The 26,003-nt window shown below is 38.0% G+C and overlaps 1 protein-coding gene across 1 annotated transcript in view; it reads right to left on the reverse strand.

Annotated features, from left to right (window-relative positions):
• The window catches only part of ZSWIM6 (zinc finger SWIM-type containing 6), a 100,553-nt gene that overhangs the window by 10,755 nt on the left and 63,795 nt on the right, over window positions 1-26,003 (reverse strand). Inside the window, exons 5-11 of the mRNA XM_026670523.2 lie at window positions 21,557-21,736; window positions 19,710-19,886; window positions 19,331-19,477; window positions 15,901-16,047; window positions 14,426-14,686; window positions 11,591-11,726; window positions 1,111-1,268 (exon numbers count right to left, since the gene is read on the reverse strand). Coding sequence (XP_026526308.2) covers window positions 1,111-1,268; window positions 11,591-11,726; window positions 14,426-14,686; window positions 15,901-16,047; window positions 19,331-19,477; window positions 19,710-19,886; window positions 21,557-21,736 — 1,206 coding nt within the window. The remainder of the gene's footprint in view (window positions 1-1,110; window positions 1,269-11,590; window positions 11,727-14,425; window positions 14,687-15,900; window positions 16,048-19,330; window positions 19,478-19,709; window positions 19,887-21,556; window positions 21,737-26,003) is intronic.

Here is a 26,003-nt window from a genome sequence, read left to right on the forward strand (position 1 = left end):
TCAATTATATGTAATAATGAATGATGAGCAAAAGAGAGAGAGGGAGGGAGGGGGAGAGAGAGAGGGAGGGAGGGAGGGAGAGGGAGAGAGAGGGGGGATAGCCATGGAGGCATGTATAACCAATCTTATTCAGTAATCCAACTGATTGTTTGACTAGTTTCAACTAGCTGAATTTTTTAATTACTATTGTAAGGCAGCCCCATTTAAAATGCTTTGCAAAACTCCAAAAATGGATTGTAACTAAGGCAGGTGTTGCCACAGTAAGATCTAACACCTTTAGGATAGAACAGACTTGGTACACTGAAAAGACTGTACAAAAATAATTCAGGGCTGAAGTTAAGAATACATTCAAACTGCAACTTTGAATTTTCAAGGGCAAAGTAATCTCATTCAAAATGGTTCAGTTTCTATTCTACCTTTGTACTGACCAAGCACACTGCCATCTTGTTTTGATAAGCTGTGCTGCTTTTTAGTAGAAAAAAAGAAATGGTTTCCTCAACATGTCGATCTATGCCTCTAAACATGCCTTCCTTCAGCTTTGATTGTCTTTTAACGGCTGTTTTTCTTCTGGAATTTGATTGTTGTTGTTTTTTAAATTTCATTTTATGACTGTTTTACTGTATGGTGCCCAGAGTTATTATAAAGTTTGGCAGCCTTATACATTTCTAAAGCAAACAACCTATCAAAAACTATGTTCCTTTTGTTTTAAATACATATGGTCTGGCTTGGATGTTATGCAAACTCTCACAACTTTCTTTCCCTTTAACTTTAACTTTTTGCCAAGTATATCTCTTGTCCTGAGTTTATTTCTATCAACTATGGCACTAATTTTCAGCTCTGTGATCTGGGAAGCTGAAGCCAGGAGCTACTCATCCTGGTTTAAGGAAACAAGGCAATTATATCACTTACATATTGCCCTATATGGTTGAAACATGATAAAATGTGGCTAAAAACATATGAAACCTTCTAATCTCTCTGGGGATGCAACAGAAGAAGGGAGAAGCTGACAAATTGAACATTGTTCACACATAATTTGTTACACTGATCAACTAAACATAATTTAAATTTTAGTAAACTAAAATTTCAGTTTGTTCATTGTCAGGATTATACCTTTGGCTGCTGTTAGCATAGTTGATGCTAACTCACACTGCTGAGATTCAATGTGACTCAGAGTGAACCAACGGGGATACCGGTTTGGAACAACTGATGCTATGTGATGTGGACGAGACATATCTCCTGTCGGAGCTGTTGATTCCAATACTAGTAACCTGCAAGTAAAAATATGTATATTCTTACTGATCATGCAAACTTGTAGCTTAGTCGATCACAAGTACAATTTTCCTTCTACAGAAACTCAACATCCAAAGGCCATAGTTTGACCATTTCAGCTTTTTAAAAAAATTACCACAGTTAAAATTGCATGGTTTCTCCCTATATATAGGAAAGGAAAAGTGAGCATCTAATGGCTATTCTTAAGCCGACAAATAATTATTATTATGGAGCATCAAAGTACAACATTTATTTTTCCTCTACAACTAATCAATTCATTCACTTTAGACAGAAAAACCTTGAACCTCTATAGATCTGATTTTCCTTTATATGACTTTGAACAGCAAATTTCTACAAATGTGAACATAAACAAGTGCTACACCAGGGAAACAGTAGGTGGTTATTTGTTCAGCTACCATTCACAATTACAATGGAACTAAATGAGGACACCTAGAATTGCTTCTCAAAGTTGTGTCCATTGCGGCCTCCTCGTGGTCATGTGATCACTATTTGTGAGCTTACTGCCAGCTTCCAATAAAGTCAAGGGGGAAACCACCCAGAGTTGTTTTTCAGAGTGAGATGGCAACATATAAATTTAATAGATTAAAGATGATCACATGACACTGCACATAACAATTGCCTGAGATTTGCCTAATGACTGTACCTAGAACTGCAATCATAAGTCAGCAGAATCATGGCATTACAGGATAACAGATAATCAGAGTTGGAAGGGACCTTGTAGGTCATCTAGTCCAACCCACCCCCCAAAAGCGGGCGACCCTACATCATTTCTGACAAATGGCAGGCACTTTGTGACTGCCTTATTAGTGACAGAGTTTCCAGTCTCAGTTACCATTGTTAACCAAGGACAACGCTACTATATAAGCCTTTCTTCATATGTACAGTATAAACAAGCCTTGGCAACCTCTTCTTTCTACTGTGTCCTCATAACACTACCTTCATATCATCTTCAGGCCACACCTAAGGAACCACCATCATTAGAGTTTCCTGCATTAAGTATTATTTTCCTCCAAAAAAGTTTCATCCTGGAAACTTTTAACATACATCATTGGCCTGGTTTGTTGGTAGGGTAATCAGATGACCCTTCCCCGCCAAGATGGTGGCATCAGCCTGGCACTTATTGGGCATGATAGCTTAGTGGGGGCATTCACTTTGGTATCTGGGCATAGTTTCTCATGATCATTCTACTGCGAGCAGCAGGACAGTCCAGTTCTTTAAAATCAGGGTTGCCCCCCCACCCCGTAATCCTAGGTCTTCAAGCCAACCCCTAGTTCATACTGACCATCTGTGGGATAGGAAGAGAGGGATGCACAATGAAGTGGGAGACAGAAAAGAGTCTCCCTCTCTGTTCTGCTTCATGGTGTATCTCTCCCTGACTTTTCCAGCTGTTGATCAGGTTGGATCAACAGTCATGCTTTGGACTAGCCATGACCTAAGGCAGTGGTGGCTAAGCTATTTGGGCTCCTGTGCCAAAAATTGTGCATGCACAGAAGACAATCCGCGCCCCCCATGCCCTCTGTGCATGAGCGTGCAATCCCCCTCCGCTGTCCCCTTACCCGCACTGTGCTTTACAGCTGATTTTTCGGCTGGTTTGAGGCCTTTTTCGGCCTCCCAGAACAGGCCTATTATTCGGCCAGCAAAGCCTGCAGAGGCTTTTTTCAAGCCTCCAGGAGGCCGAAAAAGGCCTGAAACCAGCTGAAAAATCAGCTGTGAGGCGCGCGCATGCGCAGTGAGGTAAGTTTGCCTGCAGCTCGCGTGCCGGCACAAATGGCTCTGCATGCCACTTGTGGCACACGCGCCATAGGTTCGCCATCATGGACCTAAGGGAACTTTGTTACAGGTAGTCCTCGACTTACAAGAGCCCAAAATTTCTGTTGCTAAATTTGTTCAGTGAATTTTGTCCCATTTTAGGACTTTTCTTGCCACGAATTGAATCACTGCAGTTGTTAAATTAGTAACCCGGTTGTTAAGTGAATCTGGCTTCCCTATTGATTTCGCTCGTCAGAAGGTTGCAAAAGGGGATCACATGACCCTGGGACACTGCAACCGTCATAAATATGAGCCAGTTGCCAAGCATTCGAATCTAGATGATGTGATCATGGGATCCTGCAACGGTATCATAAGTGTGAAAAATGGTCATAAGTTACTTTTTTCAGTGCAATTGTAAATTTGAACTGTCACTAAACAAACTGTTATAAGTCGAGGACTACATGTATCAGTTGAGATTTGGGCTTCTTTGGAACATGAATTGGACAATATGGCACTATTCCAAAAAAAGTCCTGTTCTGAAAGAGCACAAGTTTGGAAAGACAGATCTACCATTTTGGACATGTGACCAACCTTGCCTCCTCCCCAACCTATGTATGAAGACTGACAGGTCGACCTTCTTCCATTGGCGTGCGATGTGGGAGGGAAGGTAACGAAGTTGGAGGGGTTCTCTAATCTCTGGTTAACGTGGCCTATATTTAATAAGGATCACCGATGGGGACATCAACTTTTATACTACAACTTTTTTCTGCCAAGTCAAGGGAGAATGGCCATGAGGAAGAACCCCATACTGAGCAAATAATCCCTAAAACTGCCCCCACCCATACCGACAGACAAGTCATCAGAATATAAACTGACAGCAAACCCCACTCCTTACTAACACTGTTGATGTTACCTAGTTTGAGTAATGAAACGTCTGTGTTTTATGTACAGAATAACCCTTGAGTAACAAGGATATGCACATGGAAACGTTTATGAGAATAGTTATGAATAATTATCCAGACACACACACAGATACACTAAATTGAGTTAAAATTTACTTTAAGAAATAGCAGTCCAATAAATGGTCCAGGTCATATACGTTTAACAGTCCAAAGAATATCCAATTACAAAGTCTTCTTACTGGTTGCCTTTGTCATTTACAATAAACAAAGATATCAAAGTATAAGCACAGCATAAATACAACAGAGAACCTTAGATAGCAACACAATGTCAGAGAGACAGAATGTCAGAGAGAGCAAGCTATTCTAGCTCCCTCCTATGGTAATTTGTAATATAATCAACCAATCGGAATATAGTATAAATCAATACAGTGATTTTGTCTTAAAGCTACAAACATACATTGTTGGTTTATATATTGCCAACCCAACTAATTGGTGGACAGATTCCTAACAGTCTGCAAGAAAACAAGCAAGTTCAGAGAGCAACAAGGACCCCCCATTTCAACCATAAGCTACAAATAATCTCCTTTATTGGTACACAATATATGTTAAACTCAGTGTAACCGTAATGTTATGGTAAGGTCTTTATACAATAAATCCTCTGAATTATTTTGTTTCTCCTGTGTTTCTTATTTATATTTCACACTAGGAAAAGGTGATAATTATCAATACACACACACACACACACACACACACACATACACACATGCATGCTTAAGGTATGTAAAGGTAAACCTGACATACTTCTAAATGGGATTATTATTAGAGATTTGGAAAGTGAATTATACTCTTAATAATTAATGATGTATTGACCCAGTTCCACATTTCTATTTTTCTGTACTGATTTGACATTTGCAACCAGATTCTCTGCATTATTTTTTAAAAAACAAGTATCACTGAATATAATGGGGTTCATTCCCAATGAAATGTGTATGATAGCAACCTGTAAAGATTGACATGCTTACTGTATGAGAGTGTTTGTTTACAATAGTATGCTGATATTATTCCTATACATTATTTATTACAAAAAAAGTATATCAGCCTGAAGCTTTGTTTTCTTTCTCAACTGGCAAAACATATAATATGTGTTGGTACCTGAATGAAGAAACTCTGATTTTCATCTCTTAGTAAATTTGTAAATGATTGAGAGAAGCGAAGGCATTTATTATTTTTGTATTTTATACATGATCAGATAAAATATTCTTATTAAGTTACATACTATGTGTTTAAAATGTCATCCTGGTTTCCTAAAACTGAAACTGCACATGTTTATATATATATTTTTTAAAAACCCACAAATGAATGTATTATCTTCTATTTCAGACTTTTCCATGCAAAGGGTGCAGCTCCTCTGCAATGATATGCATTGGGCATCCAGATTTTCAGAGGCATGGGTAGACAATATCTATATAAAACCACCTCACAGTATGCAGAGAAGTTATCTCAATAACGTTTGCATTCCACCATAGCTATTATTAGAGATATCAATTCCAATAACTGCACTGGAATTTTAACAGCTATTTAGTCAAAAGAGTTGAGTTGCCAAACAATATTGTCACATTAAACAAATGCTGGTTTAAAATCTCAAAATATAGGCTCTTATAAGAGAGCAAGCAGCCATTCACTTGCTTTATTTTACTTACAGAGGCAAGTCTGTCAAAAGTAATTCCATGCAAGATAAAAATAAATAAATAAATATGAGGACAAGCCTACTTTCAAACAGTGGTTTAAAGAGATACTACAGCTGTACTGAAATAGTTGCTTTTTGCTGATAAGTTATTTCTATCCCTCCTACAGGGCTATTATTAGAACAGACTACACTGTATAATCTACTTGAATGAAAATAGGATGGTGGATTTTGTTTTTTTGTTTTGCACATGAACTTCTTACCATGATTCAGAGCAGCTTCAGCATTCAAAAGGTCAAAAGTGATGACACAGGGCACTTCCACACAACCAACCTCCCCATTGCTCAAGTTCTCTGATTTCATAATGAAAATTCAGAAAGGCTTGACTGTTTTCCCCCCCTCCTATTTAATATCACTCATACACCACAAGAGCAGGCATGTTTACTTTGTGAACTGTGGGATGAGCAGCATATAAATTAGATAAAACATAGATGGATGAATGGATGGATAGATGGATTTATTTATTTATTTTATTTATTTGATTTGTCAATCGCTTACAAGATAATAGATATAAGTATAAACATGAGTAAGAATACAGGAAATAGGTACGAATAGATGGGGACAATAGGACAGGGGTGGTAGGCACGATGGTGCACTTATGCACATCCCTGGATGGATGGATGGATGGATGGATGGATGGGCGGGCAGGCAGGCAAACTACCACAATCACTGAAAACTGCTGGCCTATCTGAGCTTACTCTTTCTGGCAGGGAGAATTTAAAAATAGCCTAGCCTATCACCAGAGTTTCACACTGGAACAGTAATTCCTTCCTTCTTTGTAGTTTTAAAACTTCATTGTTGTAAAAATTGCAGGCATTTCTGATATTCCCCAGGGTGGCGAATTACCAGATGCCTTATTCTGTCTCTGTATTTCTTCTACCAGCTCTGACTTCCTGACACAGAGCTGAGAACACTGGGAGTTAGAAGCTGGGACAAGTGCAGCAACCTTGCCAATGACTGTCCTGTCAACATAATCTCACACAATCATGCTGCTCCTGCAAGTGACCCACCATGCCTAAAAGCAGAAGTACTGTACCATGTTTGCAACAAGCCTCATAAATGTAGCTGGAAGAAACTGGGAAAAGGGCAATCAGCAAGTATTGAACAAAAAAAGTCAGCTAATCAGCGGCACCATTCACATTAAACTTGTCCCTACAACTTCATCTGGAAGAACCCATTGGAAATCAGCTAGAAAAAGAACTTACAAGCCTCCCGTGTTTGTTTGAGGAGGATATCACTGCGATTCGTATTGATCCCAGCATCCGACAATGGAACTTTTACAGTAATTCAGGCAACAGATTTTGAAAAATAGTCACAACATTTGGATGGAGCCAAGCCTCTCCATTCTGAAATTATCAGAGGAACTTTGGAAGACCTTTCTCAGTCAATCCAGATGTCTTTTTTAATGAATTTCATCATATACAATCATATATGTAGCATGGCAACGAAAACACTGAAGTATGATTTGTGTAGCCCTGAGTCGGAATTTCAGTTCTGGTAGCCCTTCCAAATTTGGCAAAGCTCTCTGTGATGGCAGTAGAGAACAAGACCTTTTCTATGATAGGAGCCTTTTCCAATCTGATGTGTTGAACTGCACTTTCCATAAATTTGCTGGGTGAAGATCAAAGGGAAGTGTTACTTCAAACCCTCCAGACACTACCAGGTTGGGGAAGGCTGCACTAAATAGTCTAAATAGACACTCTCCAAAAATCAATACTCCTCATATAGCTTAATCCATCCAGTTACAAAAGTTTTCAAAGCAAGATTATGTTCCTGATCTCTCTCCCTCTCTGTCTCTATCTCTCTTCACATGCATGAGAAGAGAACACTTTGCAGTCTAGTTTCAGAACATCATACAAAATGAGAAGCAAGCAATAAAAGACAAAATAATTATGCACAGGGAAAAAACATGAATATGCAAAAGCAGCGATCTCAACACTTTGCGGTGCTTAAAAATCCAACTCTTACAAATCCAAAATGTCTGGAAGAGATAAGTGTGGCACTAAAAATATAGCAGTGTGGGAGCCAGGCAAGTCTCCTTTGGGAGGAGAAATTCCATCAACCACTTTGACAATCGGAAAAATTGAAAACTGACATTACCTGAAAAGGAGCTCCCATATAAGTTGGAAGACAAAAGAAGATCTCACTGCATGAAAATCTAACCAACTGCTCTTTTGTCTTTTCCTCTCTCTTTTTTTTTAAGGTTTTGGACAAATGATAATTTTATCTAATTATATCAATGCAGAAGAAAAACATAAGGTTATAGCTGTTAATTGGACAATTTTAAATACTAGGATTGTGCAAAACATTCAAATGGGTGGGGGAGGCTTCACTAATTATATGAGTCTGGAGTAGTACACCCTTCAAGGCATGAAAGCAACTGTACATGCATAAACTTTCCTGCAGAGACTGCCAATGAAGCCAAGTAGCTGTGCATTTGCCATGAAAAGCCTTCTAGAGGACAGACAGTTTCAGTGCTTTAAAATGCTTGTCACAGACTGTCTGTACCAATGACATCAGATAACATTCCTATGTCTTTTTTTCAGTTGGAACTAAAACTTAAATTCGGTAGATTTATGCTACCTCAAAGATTTTGAGAGCTATATGCAAATTCTAAAAGAGCGCAGAATGCTGTACAGGTAGTTCTCATTTTGGAGCTGTAATTGAATCTGGCCAATTATGGTTGTTAAGTCATGATGGTTTAAAATGCGTCATCACAGGACCAAAACCAATATTATGATTTTTGTGGTGATCATTTAGGCCAGGGGTGTCCAACCTTGGCAACTTTAAGCCTGGAGGACTTCAACTCCCAGAATTCCCCAGCCAGCTTTGCAAAGCTGGCTGGGGAATTCTGGGAGTTGAAGTCCTCCAGGCTTAAAGTTGCCAAGGTTGGACACCCCTGATTTAGGCAGACCCAGGACTACCTATGTAAGACACTGTACAAGTAATCCTCAACTCACAACCATGGCAATTTGAATTAATAGCCTCCGAAAAATAGAACCTATGACCTAAAATAGAACTTATGACCATCACCCTGCCTCCATGGTCATGTAATCGCAATTCAAACACTTGGCAACTGGCTCAATTTTTTTTTTGCCATCTTTGTTTTTATAAATAACTCAAGGTAGCAAACGTATCCAATCATCTTCCTATTTTTCCCACAACAACCTTATGAGATGAGTTGGGCTGCAAAAGAATGATTTTCTCAGTTGGCTTTCATGCCCAAGGCAAGACTAAAACTCACAGTCTCTTGGTTTCTAGCCTGGTGCCTTAACCGCTATAACAAACTAGCTCTCATTTACAATTGGCTGCAGTATCCCATGGTCACATGATGCAATTTGCAACCGTTTTTGCTGATTCCAGCAGAAAACACCATTGTAAAACTGGACTCACATTTACGATCAACTTAGGGCCGTGTGATTTGACTTATAAAACTCTGAGCATCCTAGAGTTAGCGAAATCCTAAAACTCTAGACAATTCCTGGAAGCATGACATTCAGATAAATCAGCAATCAATACAAACATAGAGATAAACCACAGTTCCACATCATTCAAAAAAGACAATAAAAAAGCAAAAAGAAAAGAAAAGAAACAAAAAGTCCAGATCCTTAGCAGTTAAAACCCAGGTAAGTGGAGATCAACACCAGACAAACAAGCAGAAAGTAATACCATAATCAAGATGTATTACTAATCAATTACCAAAAGAGATATACGCTATACCCTCACCAATATTGGCAGGGCACAAGTATATAAACAAACAGCAAGCCGCAATGTCTCTCGCACTGATGATATTATATAGTTGGGTAATGAAATGTCTGCAAGCAAACAAAGCTCAGACAGACAGGACTCCACAATTCAACTCTGAGCTACATATATTCTCTTCTATTCTGAAAGCTCTCCAGTGTCCTACACAGAATTGGTTTCTTCCCAATTTGTATAAACAGACTGTTATATGAAGAAAAACAACACAATTATAAAGTATGACAAAAATAAAGAAATACAATGTTTTGCTTGCTTTGTGTAATGTTTTTTGGAGGTAACAGTCTGGTTAGCCTAATCACATTTGGTGTATGATGGCAGTGGGGAAATTGATTTATATTTGTGTGCACTCTTTCTCTCAACACATAAACCTTATGTTGTACAGAACTTTGGATTCCAACTGAGAAATGTTATTTTGTGCCCCCGTAACATCTGCTGGAAACACTTTAAAGCATCTGTGATTTCCCTTCTCTTCCCCCCAGCTTGTACGGCTGCTCTTCACAGCTGCAACTTTATCCTGGAAAAGATGCATTTGTTTTAAGGCATTTTCAACAAGTTCTCTGTGCATGCCTGTGGAAACTCCAAATCACATTTCTTCCTTTGAGTCTGAAGTGCACTTCAGCTCTAACAGACATGAATGTCGACCTAACCATTCAATTAATGCATTATGAAATTCTTCCTCTTGTGATATAAACCTGTACTATACCTACCACTGCTTCAACTCCATTGAGGAGAAGTTGACTCTGGTAATGCTTTACAATTTATTTCAAGAAATCATCCACTAAAGCCAAGGGTATGTATGAGGTGTGCCGGGGGGTGGGGGGCACATACCTTGTGTATTCCCTTGGTTCCAGAGGATGATTTTCTGTAGCAAATTATAAAGCACTAGAGAAGGCAGATTTCCCCAACTCAGCACTCAGTTAGGTTGGAAATCACAACTCACAGCATAGAGTACCGGTTCTCCCTTGCTTTTCCAAGAGGACAGATTTCTCTCACAATAGATATACTGAAGTGGTTGTGCCCGCAGCTGCCTGCATGAGTAATCTCAACTGAGATTCAGGATTCCCTTGGGGACAGCTGAACTCCCAAGTGCTGAAAGAAGGAGGGGGGGGGGGGTCAATCAGCTGTGTTAACAGCATGACACACCTCATTTATTTCCAATTTTCTATCATGGTTGTCCTATGATGACAGGTAATGAGGCAGACATAAGAACTGGACTGGCTTGTACAGTAGCACAGAAGCTATTGCCTTGAGAATGAAAGGGGAAAGTAACTACAACAGGACAAAAAAAAATTCAGATTAGACATCATAGCAGAACAGAGTACAGTTCTAGATTTACTTCCAGTTACAAACAGTGCTTGAGAGAATATTTTTTAAAAAACAGCAACCTTAATTCTACGTTCCCGACATTGTAGCATATACTTCAGTCAATCTACACAGACAATCCTCTCAAGAGTCAGATGTAATTTCCAGCAGAAAGTATGTCAAGCATCTTTTAGAGAGGGACCAATCTCAGAGCTACTCCTGAAATGATTGAATCTTCTGATGGAGAATTAAAATGAAACGCTTGGATCAGAAAGGGTGTGTTTACACAAATATAAAAGCCCTGCAACTCTTGCATGTTTCATTCACCCAAATATCATACCCCATGACCAGACTTCCAGGATAGCACACTTCATATGCAAACTTTTATTTTCTCAATTTGATAGTTTCTAAAGATGTTGAGTTTGCAACTTGCATAAATCCCAGGTAGTAATAGATCAAGCAGTCTTCCTTGCTTGCACACTCTCCAGTCATGCTGGAACTGCAAGTCCCAGAATTCCCTAGAGCAGCACATCTAGGATAGGGAAGATTGTACCAAAATACACATAAAAATCTATTGTATAATATGTACTATCAAAATCACTGGGACAGTACCTTTCCAAAATTAAAGTTATAGCTCAGTCTTCTAAAAGACAAAGGGTTCTCATCTGACAAGTAGAGGCCACCACAGAAAAGGTCTTACTCCCTTCCACCATGACTTTAACCTCTGGAGGGCCACATGTTTGGAGCGAGGCCTCTGCGGTGACTTTAGGGATTTGAAGGGAGAACCATGCTGTTCATTGGAATTGGGCTTCCTTTATAAATGTGTTTTAAGGATACGTACCGCATTGCTCTCAGTGCAGTTTTGTATGCTAGTTCAGCATCATGAGGTAGGAGAGAAGTGAAAAGATACTTGGCAAAGGTATGCATTGGAACACTCTCCCGATGGATGATTTCACCTAGACCGCTATAGGGCCCGGCTATTGGAGAGGGGAGGGAAAAGAACAGAAAATCTTATAATGAGCACTATAATTTTATTGAACATAAAATTAAAAAGTATCAAACTGCTAGAAATTTTGCACTAATTTTTGCCAAAAAGAAAATATCCTCTGTAAAGTAAAAACTTTCTCTGGTGAGGAACCCTCTCAAAAAACTGCACGAAAACCAAGTAGAACATATTGCATTGAAGCAAAAAACTGAAGCTTGTATAGCTTTTTGAATCATATTTTAAAATGTGTTTTAGCAGAATATAATTTACAGCTCAGCAGAGTATTTGAACACGAGCAATATATTCCAATGCAGATCTCCCAATCTATGTGGATTGGATAGTCACCCAAAACTTGTATTTTTCCCCAGTGTCGGGCATGTTAAAGCAGGTCACTGTAAGAAGTGTCTGTATCCTTAGACCACTCACCCAAATTCATAATAAGTCCAAATATAACAACATAACATTTTAGGTGTGGCACATCAAGTCAGCCTATCCAAGGGACTATATCCCTAGCTGGGTAGCTGTTCCATGACTCTGTGGGGTCTGTACATATAATGAAGACCTTCTCAAGTTCTACTATCAAAACTGAACATATACGACACTAGGTATATGATCTACTACTACATTATTGATAGAGAATGGTTGCCCTTAAGTATCAACTTTTATATACATGAAAGCATATCTGGTATCGTTGAGAATTTTTTTACGAACAGATCTCTATCTTAAATCCTGGAGAACTATTGTCAGTGAGTGCAGCTGAGCTCCCCAAACTGCAAGCATGAATCAGTATAAGCTACTTTTCTATAAAATCTTATTTTAAAAAGAAAAGGGAGATAATCACTTTTAGAATTGGATTTCATGGGTTACATCAGTCATGCAAGATTTTATCACTTTTTACCTATTAATCCCATTACATTTTTTCTGACTTAGGAGAAGTTGAAGAACCTTCTGAAAGGAAGCTAAAACTAAAAGTATTAACCTTTAAATGCAAAGAAGCTGATGATCACAGTATCCTGAAAAACTGTAGCAGAAAAAATACGAATTATTGTGCTTCAAAGACCCTTAATAAAAATAAACATATCTTTTTTTAAAAAAAATTCTCAAACATATCTCCAGAACTATTTTACACAAATTAACACTATTTTGCATTGGAACCATTGCAAGGAGCTTCCTTTTAGCACATATCTGCTTCTACTCTTAGCCAATAAAATAATAGAAAGTATTTTCAGATGTTACAGTTTTAAACATTTAAACCTTTGGCATCATAACTGAGGGTTACCATATTATTGCACATGACATGAGAGATAGTATACTGTAATTTATCTGAGACCTGTGAAGTGAGTAAATCCTTTGGTGGAATGAGTTTGGTCATCTGCATTTTAAATCTGTGCCCATCCCAATTTATTACATGCAGGCAGAGTTGAATCCCAGCAAGACCAAGTTGCTGTTAAAGGAGGTCTTCTAAATCCATAAAGGTTCATTCCATCAGTCCTGATGGAAATGTGCTGCCCGTGACAAAGCAGGAATATTAACAAGCAGTTTTCTGGACTCATAGTTCTTGCTGGAGTATATGTTTAGACTAAGACAAGGCAACAAACCATAATCATCTTACAGTTAAGACTACCACAATTTGATCGGGGGCTTACTCAAACACAATCCTGAAGCTGTAGCTGGCACCAAAGGATGAAAACTAACCTCTTTTGCAAGGCCTTTGGAACAGAACCGAAACCTTGAAAGGTGTGATTACAATCTAATTCAATAAGATTCATTATATCATTAATGCACAACTGTAGTTTTTGATATTCATCAGGTATAAAGATACTCAGCCCAAGTAGAATACATATAGTTCTCAGGACTCTGCCCTACATTTAGGTAATACTAAGTTTAGGACAGAGGTCTCTAAAAATTGATACAAGTCCTATCTTTGTTACTGCTCAGGTTCCTCAAAGAATTGTTAATACCTGACTTTCTATTCTTGCACTTATCTACAGAATTTGTTTTTTATTTTTTATTTGGAAAGGTAAGAAAGATGCCCACTTTTATATTGACTTTACTTTACTTTTTGTATTTATCTTATCCATGAAGTGACAATGCATTTTAATTCTCACAAATTTCAAGTATTATCCACCTTTCTTAGCTTAGGTAATATTTGCTTTCAGAAAAACTCCACTAATAAAAGTTACTTTCAAAGATTACAAAATTCTCCATCTATTTCTGGGTGAACTTCCACATAAGATGGTCATAGAAATGTTTGGCTAGAGAAATACACTTCTCAGATGAGAAGCGAAATGTTTTCAAAGGAAAAAATCCAAGCTGCCTTGGAAAACGCACCTTTGGGGCAACCATGACTTGGAAGATTAAAAATCTCCATGACTAGAAAAAGCTTAACTGTATGTGTTTTAAGTGTCACCTGAAAGTGGTAATGATGACTGTAAGAATTTCATTATCTCACGTGTGAGATTGAAATTTTCCATGCTTGCCTAAAATAGCTAGAATTATAAGATAAACAAACCTATTTTAATTTCCATTCTGTAGAGACAAGGATAACCATCTCTTCATATGTGCAATATTTAAATGGAATAGTTAGAAGCTCTCCAAGCTTGTTGATTATGAAGTGAATCTCTTAGGAACCAACCTTCTACTTTTGTTAAAAGCTGTTAAGAAATAAAGTTATCATCAACAATCAGCTACCTTCTAATAGGAAGACTGCTTGCTTTTGGAAAATCTTCACCAGAGTGTCATCCAATTCTATTTCATGTAGCTTGGAAATTAGCTGTTCCTCATTCCGACAAACCTTCTCTTGCGCATACAAGCCATCAGGCATTATCCTCTGCTGGCCCAATCCTATTAATGCCACTTCCACTGCTAGTGTTAAGTAAGATTCTCCTTCTTCTAAGAATTTGTGGGTAGGCAAGTGATAGTATTCCAGAGATTTGCATGGGCCCATGTTCTCTGGAACAAAAAGTTAGAAAATAAAAACAATAAAGCCACTGACAATGGTTTCTCTGAAATTATACGCCTTGTTTATTCCTATTCTTTATCATTTGTATAAAGATAGCAAAAATTGGGATGGTTACATTTTTAGGTCTACTTTATCGATCCCACTAAGTCAAACATTTTTTTTGCTTCAGCATTTTCTATGAAATAGCCAATGTAGTTTATAAATCATGGCTTTTATCATATAATGTAACATTAACCAAATCAATTATGTTTTATCCAATAAACCATGGATAAATAAAAGATGGCTTAGGTGCGATATGTAAATCATGTCTTACTATGAGCCACTCAGAACACAAAATCTTGAAACATACAAAATAGCAAATAAAATGTATTCATAGCAATTTGAATAGGAATCAAATGCTGTCTATTCAAAGCCGAAATATAAAACAGCAAAAGACTGAGCAATGAATTAGGAAATCCTTACTTCTGTCCTGAATTCACCACATGATTTTAAGGAAATCTTTGTTTCATATTCTTTGCCATCCTTCATTTGCAATATGCATGGTAACAATACTGACTAAATCACAGCAAAGTAGTAAGAATCATTTTGGGAGCCACCCAGACTTCAATATAAGATGGGCAGCTATGTAAATGTTTAATATAAATAAATTATATTAAATAATTTAAAATGAAAATAAATTATAATATATAATATGAACAACTGAACATGAAATGCAATGTTATTAATATTCTTAATATCAAGTCAAGTAATAAAGAGCACATGCTCTGAATTCAGAAAAGACCCCAAATTCAATTCCAGAGCATCCTAAATTAAAAAGGGATTCGCTATATACATTTTCCCTTATATAGGTATTCTACAGATTTGCTGGGATTATAACTCCGTGACATCTTTTCAGCCATGTTGGCTAGGTACCGAACATTTGGAAGGCATCAGTTGAGTGAACTTATACCTCTCTCACTATAAGGCAGATTGATACATTCAGTCAGTAAGATAAGCCACTGATTACTCAGAACAAACTTGTTTCCTGAATTTCTGTTTCTTAAGCATTTTCAATATCCCTGTTTCAAGGAATGTTTTAATTATGAAATATTTTGGCTCAAACTCACTAACAGTTCCCAAACTAGTTCTTTAGTTAACATGCAATAAATAATAAAATGAAACTTGTTGAATGCGCATACACAGGTGGTATAAAATAAGATTTTACCTGTGAAATCTGAGAACACATGGAAGCTTTCATCATCCACCCTGCAGGCTTCCATAAGGCTACTGAAAAGAGTTCCAATTGGGTCCAATGGATGCCCAACCCAACCTTCTAGATTTGTAATAGAGATAATACCTTTGTGAAGAAGTTCTGCATAAAAAACAAGCACATATATTTATTGTATGATAATAATTGCACTGATATTATTTCCAGAATTTTAAAATGCAGAACACTTTGTATTTCTTTTTTTTATCAGCTAGACTTTTCCAAATCAGTAAACTAAACCTAGGAATGAGTGACCATAAATGAGACAGAATCCAAATTCAGATCTCCAAAATGCCCATCAAAGGTTCACAATGGATGAAATATGGCAATGCCAGTAGCTGAAATTTTGATTAACTATAGCATTGCCTTCTTGTTGTTGTTAGTTGCAGAGTTGTGTCCGACCCATCGCAACTCCATGGACAACGTTCTTCCAGGTCTTCCTGTCCTCTAAGACCATTTAAGCTCACGCTATGGTCCCCTTCTTCTTTTGCCCTCAATCGTTCCCAGCATTAGTCTCTTCTCCAGGGAGTCCTTCCTTCTCATTAGATGGCCAAAGTATTTGAGTTTCATTTTCAGGATCTGGCCTTCTAAAGAGTAGTCAGGGTTGATCTCCTCTAGGACTGACCGGTTTGATCACCTTGCAGTCCAAGGGACTCGCAGGAGTCTTCTCTAGCACCATAGTCCAAAGGCCTCAATTCTCTGGTGCTCAGCCTTCCTTATGGTCCAGCTTTCACAGCCATACATTGCAACTGGGAAAAACCATAGCCTTGACTAACGCACTTTTGCATTTTCAAATTTCAGCAATGAAGAGGAACCCTGGTCAGTTAGAAATAATCAGGATAAAACCATGTCTCATGTCCTAGGAATAAACAATGTTGACTTTACTAACAACAACAAAAACTGTCAAAAGGTTTTGCTGTTGTTGTTAATAGTCTATCCAAACTATCTTTAGGGCTATTTCTACAAAATTTATAAACAGGAAGCATACTTATGTTATACACAGAAGAGATATTTTAGTTTCTCCATTTAAAAAAATGCCCACTATTTTAATTAAGAATTCTTTAGAACTGAAACCAAGACACCAAATATTTGAATGGGTAACTTCTATGAGAATTTGTGTCACATGGAAAAGAAGAAGTACATTATGGACAGTTCACTGCCAGCAAATGACAACAACCACTTCCTGAGCCCCCACCAATCTGCAGAGGGTTGACTATCTACTCAAGATTCCAGGAAATACTAAAATGAATTTTAATTCTACTTAAAGGGAAGAGAACTGGAGGCAACATCAGCAAATGGAACAGTAATAAGGGATACTACAGATAAGTGACTTAGCTCAAGCAGGTCCTATAAAATTTTTGCTTAAGGCTCACAGCAATCTAAAGAAGAGTTTTGGGACAGAGAGACTGAAGCCCATGAACACAGCTCCAGCCTTACTGTCTCTAACCTCCATGTATTCAGGTGGAAAGTCTGAGTGGCAGATGTACTTGTGTTCAGTTTTCTTCATGAGCCAGGTCTGGAATAAAGCTGGGCTCTTGGTCACACTGCTACACGTACTTATTACAATCCAACATGATTACAGATCATTACAGACCTCTCACCTGAATGAGTAGAAGCTAGAGAAAGACACAAAAACGGCTATGTGCACAGCAAATATTCTCCCCACTTTCAGCTTTCTAGACATTAAAGCAAATGTCTGAATGAGCAGCAGGTGCTGTATCACTAAAGTTTTCAAACAAAATCTTAAAAGAATAAACTCATACTTTTCCAAAATTTTACTAAACAGAACACTAGTGTGGTCAGCATGCCTACGTTCACACCAAAACCATATAGACATTAATCTGTACATAGTGTGGGGATTAATTCTCAGTAAGGGAAAAACAATATGAAAGTAAATCAGATGACCATAGAAACAAAGGGAGGGCAAATGGAGAAAAGTTATCCTGCCCCAAACTCTAACTGTAGTCGGTGAAATTATTTGGCCATGGCTTCCTACTTTCTCTAATAATTTTTCTGAAGTTCTTGCATTCTTGTGATTTGCCCAAATAGTTCATTTGGGAAAGTGGGCGAAGCCTAATGAATGATTATAAGGGGCAAAGTGCACAAGCAAGGCTGGGTGCATTGGACTCTGCCTTATGTTTCCAATCAGTTCTACCCAGTGCTGTCCACATTATGGGCATCCCAAAAGTGAACAGGCCTACAAAAACAACCAGTACACATCTGCCTAATCTTCTACAGATATGTAAAAAGGTACAGATCGAAGTAGTAGTGGAAGGGCTACATCATATACATCACCCTATTTTTTTTCTCTGTACCATATTAATAATATTATATACATCCTCTTCAGTTTTCAAAGACAGCTTTATTTCCATTTTTCCTATAAACAAGAATCCTTATTTGGTAGATTTCTGATCTTGCAGATGGGGTGTTATTGGATCCCATTTACTAGGCGAGACCTCACCCAGTGTTGATTGACACTATCTCAAAAGAAGAGAGAATCTACGTCTGAACTTCAATCAGTACAGAAGCATGGGAATAGCTTCACAGTTACACATAATACTTTCAGGGAGAGGGCAGAGATCTTATTTTTTTTAATCCAAGGACACTGGTATAATATTTCACTTATGAGTGAGTAATGTGCTAACAAAGACAATAAATTGACCATGCTTTCACAAACCCAGATATTTATTTTTGCTCAGCTTACGTGAGTGTCCCAAAGGTGCTTTTTTCCAAGAGGCAATTGGACTTTCTGGTTTTTCTTTGAAGATGTTTCGCTTCTCATTGGATGAGAAGCGAAACATCTTAAAAAAAAACCCAGAAAGTCCAAATGCCTCTTGGAAAAATGATCTTTGGGACAGCCATGCCCTGGATGACTGAGAATCTCCATAGAAAGCTTACATGAGGCCACTTTCTCAGAATTCATGCGAGAATCCATATGATTTATGAATTCAGTCACTTCCCACAATCATATTTTTAAACTGTTAAATGAATAATTTTAACTACCACCTAAATAAATCTGTATTTTAAAAAAAAGCCCCCCCCAAAAGCCCCAAAGAGCAGCATAGATGATGGTTCTGCTATTTTACAATTAGATTATTATAACTATCTTGTCTCAGGAATATTTTCCCTATAACGTTCTACACCTTGAATTTAAGATTAAGAGAAGAGAATGAAAGAACTCTTTTGTACTGTTGTTTTACTAAGAGATACAGAGAAGCAGCTTCATTCCTATCAGACATTTGGCAGTGAACTGGCTCTTAACCCCCCAGCTACGTCACTGCAAACCTGCATGCTATATGTTCAACCAGCACTTGCTTATTCTTAGTCTCATTCCAGACTTTTTCTCACCAGGCTATGTCCTTTGGCCTTTCCTCCTGCCCACATTTACCTTTCTTCTGGAACCGGAACATTTCCTGCTGCTTCTGCTGCTGTCTCCTTAGAGTATTAACAATAGCAATTGCCAGCCGCAGTGCTTCTCTTGGGTAGCCATGAGATCGGAGTGCGTCTACTCGTGCACAAGCTGTAGGCACATGCTCTGACAGAAAGAAAGGGAAGGCATTGTTAAGCCTATTAGTGTCTGGAATATCTCCAATACAAAAGACCATTAAATGATTTTAGGAATCTACGGGGGAAGTAACCGAGCAGCCCTCCTGAAAGGAAGCTCACTTCATCTGTTCTCACCAGATGTTTCTGTGTTTTCTCTTCAACAACAACAAAAAAAGAATGCATTGAAATCAGGGACATGGATTTCCTGCTAAGCCACTTACCATGCCAGAGGGGCCACCCATGAGAATCGAAGAGCGAGTTTTGAGCTTCTTCATGGTAACAGTAGTTGGTATACAGATCACTGTTAATAATGTGCTGTAAGTGACTGTCCTGCCAATGGAGATCGCATGCCTCAATAGCACGTGTGAACACTGTCCGGTGAGACCTGTTTGATGAATCTGCCAGAGTTCAAACAATTATATTTTTTTAAGTGTTCATATCGCTCCAAACTCCCCACATTCATCTCCTCCTTTCCATTCTCTCTTATTAACATCATTTTCACACATATTTCATAATTTTGGATGGAACTGAAGTTACCCTACGTTAACTTTCCAACAACTAGTTTCCTCCAATGACTTAACTCTCACAATTCCCAGTCAACATCTGGGGATCATGAAGCTTGGAATAGTTGCTTTATACAATCAATTCACCGACTTAAGTTAAGACTGAGCAGGAGACAATATTCTAAGTTTATGATTCTGATACAATTAGCCTACAAATGATTAGTTTGCACCATAGCTTCGAACTACACACATAAACAATGTATATTTAATATTCAGTTTCAAGCAGAAACAATTATAGATATACAAGGATAATCATTTCTTTGATAGAGGAGAGGTTGAAGATTCATACCAAGGACATACAGATTTAAATTAATACAAAAGCTGCTGAGGTACAGAGTTCTCTTTTTACTGTACAATGCCAACTTGGCATTTAAATGCTAACTTGGCATTTAACTGCACCCCTTCATACCACACAACCAGGAATTTGCAATGTGGTTTTAAGTAGCTGGAAGATGCTCTCCCTGCAATTATAATTTTAATCTGTTAGAAACTGCAGCAGTAGTGCCGACATCGTGAAGTAATTTTTGTTGGGGGTGTCACATAGCAGGAAAGGTTAGCAAATTAAATGAAATAGTATGAATGATCTGAGAAAAATATACTAAAGGAATTATGGACTGAATACTACAACCCAAATACTATTGGCAGAAGCTGGAAAACAGGGCAGCTTAGTACAACATTTGAACAAAAAATGACCTATAGGCATTAGCCTCAAACTAACTACTTTCATCTGTTTTTTATAAGGCACTGACATATACATCATGATATAAAAATACTGGTATTTTATTTATTGATTTTGGGGAAAGTGTTTCATTTAAAACATTTTCATGATGCTGCAGCACCAGCAATTTAAATACACACAGTTCCTATTTAGTACAGCATACTGTGTTTACATTGGAAGGACATCTACACAATGAAAAGCAATTCAGAACTAAATGTCAACCCAACATTCTATTAGCTGAAATACAGTCCTTGAAATGACCAAGAGAAAATAACATGACTTACATTACTGAAAATGGCTTGAGGTATATTGTCAGTGAATATTCATACAGCAAAGCATGTACACTTCACAAACAAACCATCTTTTAGTTATTCTTTTTTTTTTTAACCAAAAGCTTGAAAAATCCAGAACGCTAGTATTAGGATATTATTATGATGAAGGTGAATGTTCGTTCTCTGAGTTTGTGGTTTGGTTTCCGAATGATTCATTACCAGGCTAGGTAATATCTTCAGCAGATTTTAGGAGATGTCAGTGTCAGTGTTCTTCTGTTTATAAGGGGCTTCAAGGTCTGGGTGTGTCAAGTGAGGGTCAGGTGTGAGTTGTCAGTGAGAGCCTTGTGATGGGCCTTGTGATGGGGAGGTTACATCAGGTCAGGGTCATTGAGTCGAATGGCTGGTGGTGTTGGTGGGGTTGTATGGGGATGGTTGAGGGTCGGTGCTGTTAATATTATTATGCTTTTACAAAATGGTAAAGGCACAGCATCTTCAATTAAATCAAAGCAATTTACCTTGTATTCCATTTGCACCCTGAGGCAGAGCATTGGTTAGACTTGGCAGGTCATTTCCATGGTTCCCATCTTCCCAGGGACACACATCAACACTATTCCATTTCTTAAGCTGTTTCAGCCAACTGGCCTTCTGTTCCACCTTGCAATGGGGATTTAATACTATGCACATCCAAAGAGCACCTATAGAGGGACAGACAATATCCAGTTGGTCTAGGTACCTTGAAAGTTATAAAAAGAACTATACATGCAGGTTTTTAAAATGGATGCAATAACCAAGTTCTGTAGCAGTCCATGCAAAAGGCACCTTTGAGAGCTTGCAGGAAATTTTTATCTTATTTATCCAATTTATATAACCCCTCCCCCCATCTTACAAACAAGTGACTCTTCCCATCATAAAACAAAAACCAAACACATTAATCAAAAGAATCAACTTGAAGGAAATCTGTTATGCAAAGAAATATAAAAATAAACAAGGCGGATCTACGTATGCAAAAAAAAAACCAATAATTTTCCAATAAAAGAATGCATTAAGTGATCTTCAATATACGTTCGGTGAATTTGATCCTTGTGGACTATGCTAAAATAAGTAAATAAAAATAGATAAAATGAAATGAATGCTTAATGTAATGTTCTTTAAGTATGGATTATTATTTTTATTTCTTATAAATAAATACATTTTTATTTCTTTTGCAAGCATGTGCCACAAAAAAGATCCCCCTACCTGGATTTGTATGTGAGAGATCTCCCCGCTAAAGCACCCCAACAATCATTACAAGTGAATTGCCAACAATTCAAATTTTACATCCCTTCCTCCCCCCACAACTGAAAATGTTTGATTATATTATTCTCTATTGATTTTTATTTTCTATAAATTCTATACTAATTTTTATTTTCAGATCTAGCGTGCAGATGTTCTATAATTCTCTGCGTAACACAAGCAACTTCTGATTTTTTGCAAGTTTTTTTTTTTGCCTTTTGTTAACCAAGGACAGAAATATACTTCATAAATACTGCTGCAATTATGTATGAGAAATCCTTCATTGAAATTTACAGATCTAATTTTCTGCTGACATTTAAGTCTGAACCAATCCAGGACCTCTACCTCTGACACTGCATGCTAATCGAGACATGAATAAATCAGGAACTGTGGAACATGTTTAAATATAAAGATATTGCTCTTAAAATTGGCTATGTTGCAGACTCTTGACAAGCACAGTGAAGACATCTACAAGTACTATTTAGCAACACTTCATTTGTTCATCAAGGAAGAGTTTTACATATTACAGAGACCTTCAGAATCTGTTAAAAATGAATGACAGACAGCCTTTCAGAAAAGACATGCAACTGAATATGACTGGTAAAAAATGCAAATGGGAACCTGCAACCAAGCCACAATCTATGCCAAACATACTGTACCAATCTACAAAAGCAGTTAAAATGATTTTCTTATTTCTCGACAATTTGGAAAATATTATTTTGTTAGTAGCAGCAAAATGAAGCAAGCCAAGAGCTCGTACTAGCCTTCATTTTATAAAATGTACAGCATTTGCTTCCTAGAGAAGCTGGTAGATTTATGCCTGCTATTGTTTCACCGTTGAAGAAGAAACATTTACTGAAATGTGCATTCAGAGATCTGCACTAAGACAGACTGGTTTTGTGCACTGCACGAAGTCCTAGCTTTTCCTTAACATTTTGTTTGTATGAATGTGGCACTGTGGGGTGGTGGGCAATGAGTGGTTCTAAAATCTGGCTTTTGGAGACTTCTCTTGCCATTTTGAGTTGAGAATCCCGTGAATGAGTGTAAACCATAAAGTAGCCATATAATTAAAACAAAGAAAGTTTTCACATTCTCCCCAAAAAAAACAACAACAATCCTGTCCAAATAAAGAAAGTTTTCACATCTCTCCCCCCTCCCCAAAAAAACAAACAATCCTGTCCAAATATGCAGTTTGGTCACACTCATTCTGTAACCAGACCAGTTTTTATATTAAATACCACAGTCCATGATTTCAAGATGAGTCCGTCTATGATAGCTGACAAGGTTTTTTTTTCTGTTCTTAGTGATGGGCAACTGGCAAATTCAGCCCATGTATTTTTCATCAATAAATGATAGCTGTTCAATTTCTGTGCATTTTGGCATTTTTAACAAACATTTTTAATATAACTCTGTAAAACCAATTCAAGAGCACAGAAATTTAATCCAGGCCCAAGCTTGGTTATATAAGGCATATGCATATATACAGTACGTATAGTACTTTTTCTTAATATTACTGCAACTCAAACCTGCTAAGAGATTTTCCTGGCACAAAGATAAACACCTATCATAAATCAATATGCAAATTCCATATTTCCCTGAAGATAATTGGAGACTCATCATGCTGCAACTGCAATTTGGTATTAATTTCACACAAGAGAAAGGCTATTAAAAACTGTCACATCTTAGTGAGGTATTGTCAATTCTAGTTTCACAATCATTATTTTGCTCTGAATTAGAGGTGGCTTTTCTTCATCAAACCTCTTGTTTCAATACAGACATTACAAAACCTATTGGACACTAGTGTTTCATCCCCATCAGACAAACAAAATATAATCAGTAATCAGAGATAGAAGTTTCTTCTTACTTCTTACTTAAACAAATGACTACATGGTGGTATTATTCAAGTTCTGTGCTATATTAGCAGTAGGTGCTGTTAATAATATGCATACATTTCTCTACCAGATATAAGTGATTAAGCATATATGCAATTATTTTATGATTAATAATTGTTTCCTATAAACATTAAGGCAGTGGCCCCCAACCTTTTTTGTGCCACGGCCCGGTACCGGCATCACAAAATGATCCGCGGCCCGGTACCGGCATCAGCACGCATGACAAGGCAAGGCGAGCCAAGCGATCAGCCAGCCAGCCGTCCCCCGCTTCTCCCCGCCACCTTCAACTCTTCCTTTGTACCTTTTTTGTGCTGTCTTAATCTCCTCTGCCATCGGGACGGCTCTTCGTTCGAAGCCGCCCCCCCCCCTTCGATGAAATTAAGGCGCGAGGATTCCTTCAGGACCCAAACACCGCTTTCCAACCGGAAAAGCTCACCCGGAAGCACTTTCTCGTCGAAACAAGATGGCGGCGCCAAGCAAACCGGCGGCCCGGTAGAAAATGATCCACGGACCGGTACCGGTCCGGGGCCCGGTGGTTGGGGACCCCTGCATTAAGGTATCCCAAACATGCTTTTTCCAAAAGACAACTAGAATTTCTTGGCTTTTTCCTCTGAAAACATTTCACTTCTCACCCAAAAAGTTTCTTCAGTTCTGAACTGAAACCAAGGAAGTCCACTTGCCTTTTGGAAAAAAGCACCTTTGAGACAACCGTGACCCGGATGATTGGAAATCTCCATAGACACACATTAGGATACTTGGCTTGCAATAAAAGAGAATTATCTCAGTTAATTTTCATCTCTCATCCAAAGATCACTAATAGAGTTATCGAGGAAAAAATAAAAGATTTACTTAAAGAGTAAAGAAAACAGCATTAATTAAAAATAAATAAATGAAATAAACAAAGAATTGGCTACAGGATTTGGCTCCTAGATACTCCTGGGACCCCTTCTTCCATATGGAGTTTAGTCCATCTTGTATTCTCATTTCAGATGAATATGCTAAGGTGACAGGAGGGACAACTCAAGCATAACATTTCTCCATGTCAAACTCCCTTGGAGGGTGATTGGTACCTATTCTGACATTTTTATGGGATTGCTTTTTTAATTTGGTCAGCCTTAACAAATTCAATACATTTGAATTCAAAAATGTCCCATAGGCACCTATTTTCTGGAATGAAATCTTCCTGAGTCCATATCTGTTTGTGGAACTGCCTCTCCCTGAGAGTATCTGTACATCCTATTAAGTTAGATACAGTGATACACTCCGGGTTCCCTCCTTTAAATGTTACCCCATGATGGGATCTCAGAGGTCTGCTTCTTGGTACCTCTCACTTGAGATCTGAGGGATCTCTATCTTTTTAGCCTTCTGAAGAGCCATGAAGATCTGGCTCTTCCCCTCAAAATTGCTAGGAGCTTGAGTTTCAGCTAGGAGGCTGTTTGGTCTTGCACCTCATGGTAAGGATAGTTTTGTTTATTTTTATGGATTTTTTTTTAAGCTTCCTAGAATCATTATATGAGATAGATGGCTACATAAGTCCAGAAACAAAGTCAGTCAATCAATCCATCAGTCTTTCATTCTGTTAGCATTCCTTAAGGATGAACACCTGGCTATTCTCTTAGAGGTTGGGTTAAGACAGGGATGTCAAACGTTGTCGTGGTGGGGTCACGTGATGTATCGGGACTTTTCCCCCCCTTCGCTAAATTGGGGGTGGGCGTGGCCAGCAGGTCATGCATCTGGCCCACGGGCCAGCAGTTTGATAACCCTGGGTTAAGACATATGGACCTCCTCACTGGATGTC

This window comes from Notechis scutatus, chromosome 2, assembly GCF_049901735.1.
Source record: "Notechis scutatus isolate UNSWTSFEM ecotype Mainland chromosome 2, rNotScu1.2, whole genome shotgun sequence".
NCBI lineage: Eukaryota > Metazoa > Chordata > Lepidosauria > Squamata > Elapidae > Notechis > Notechis scutatus.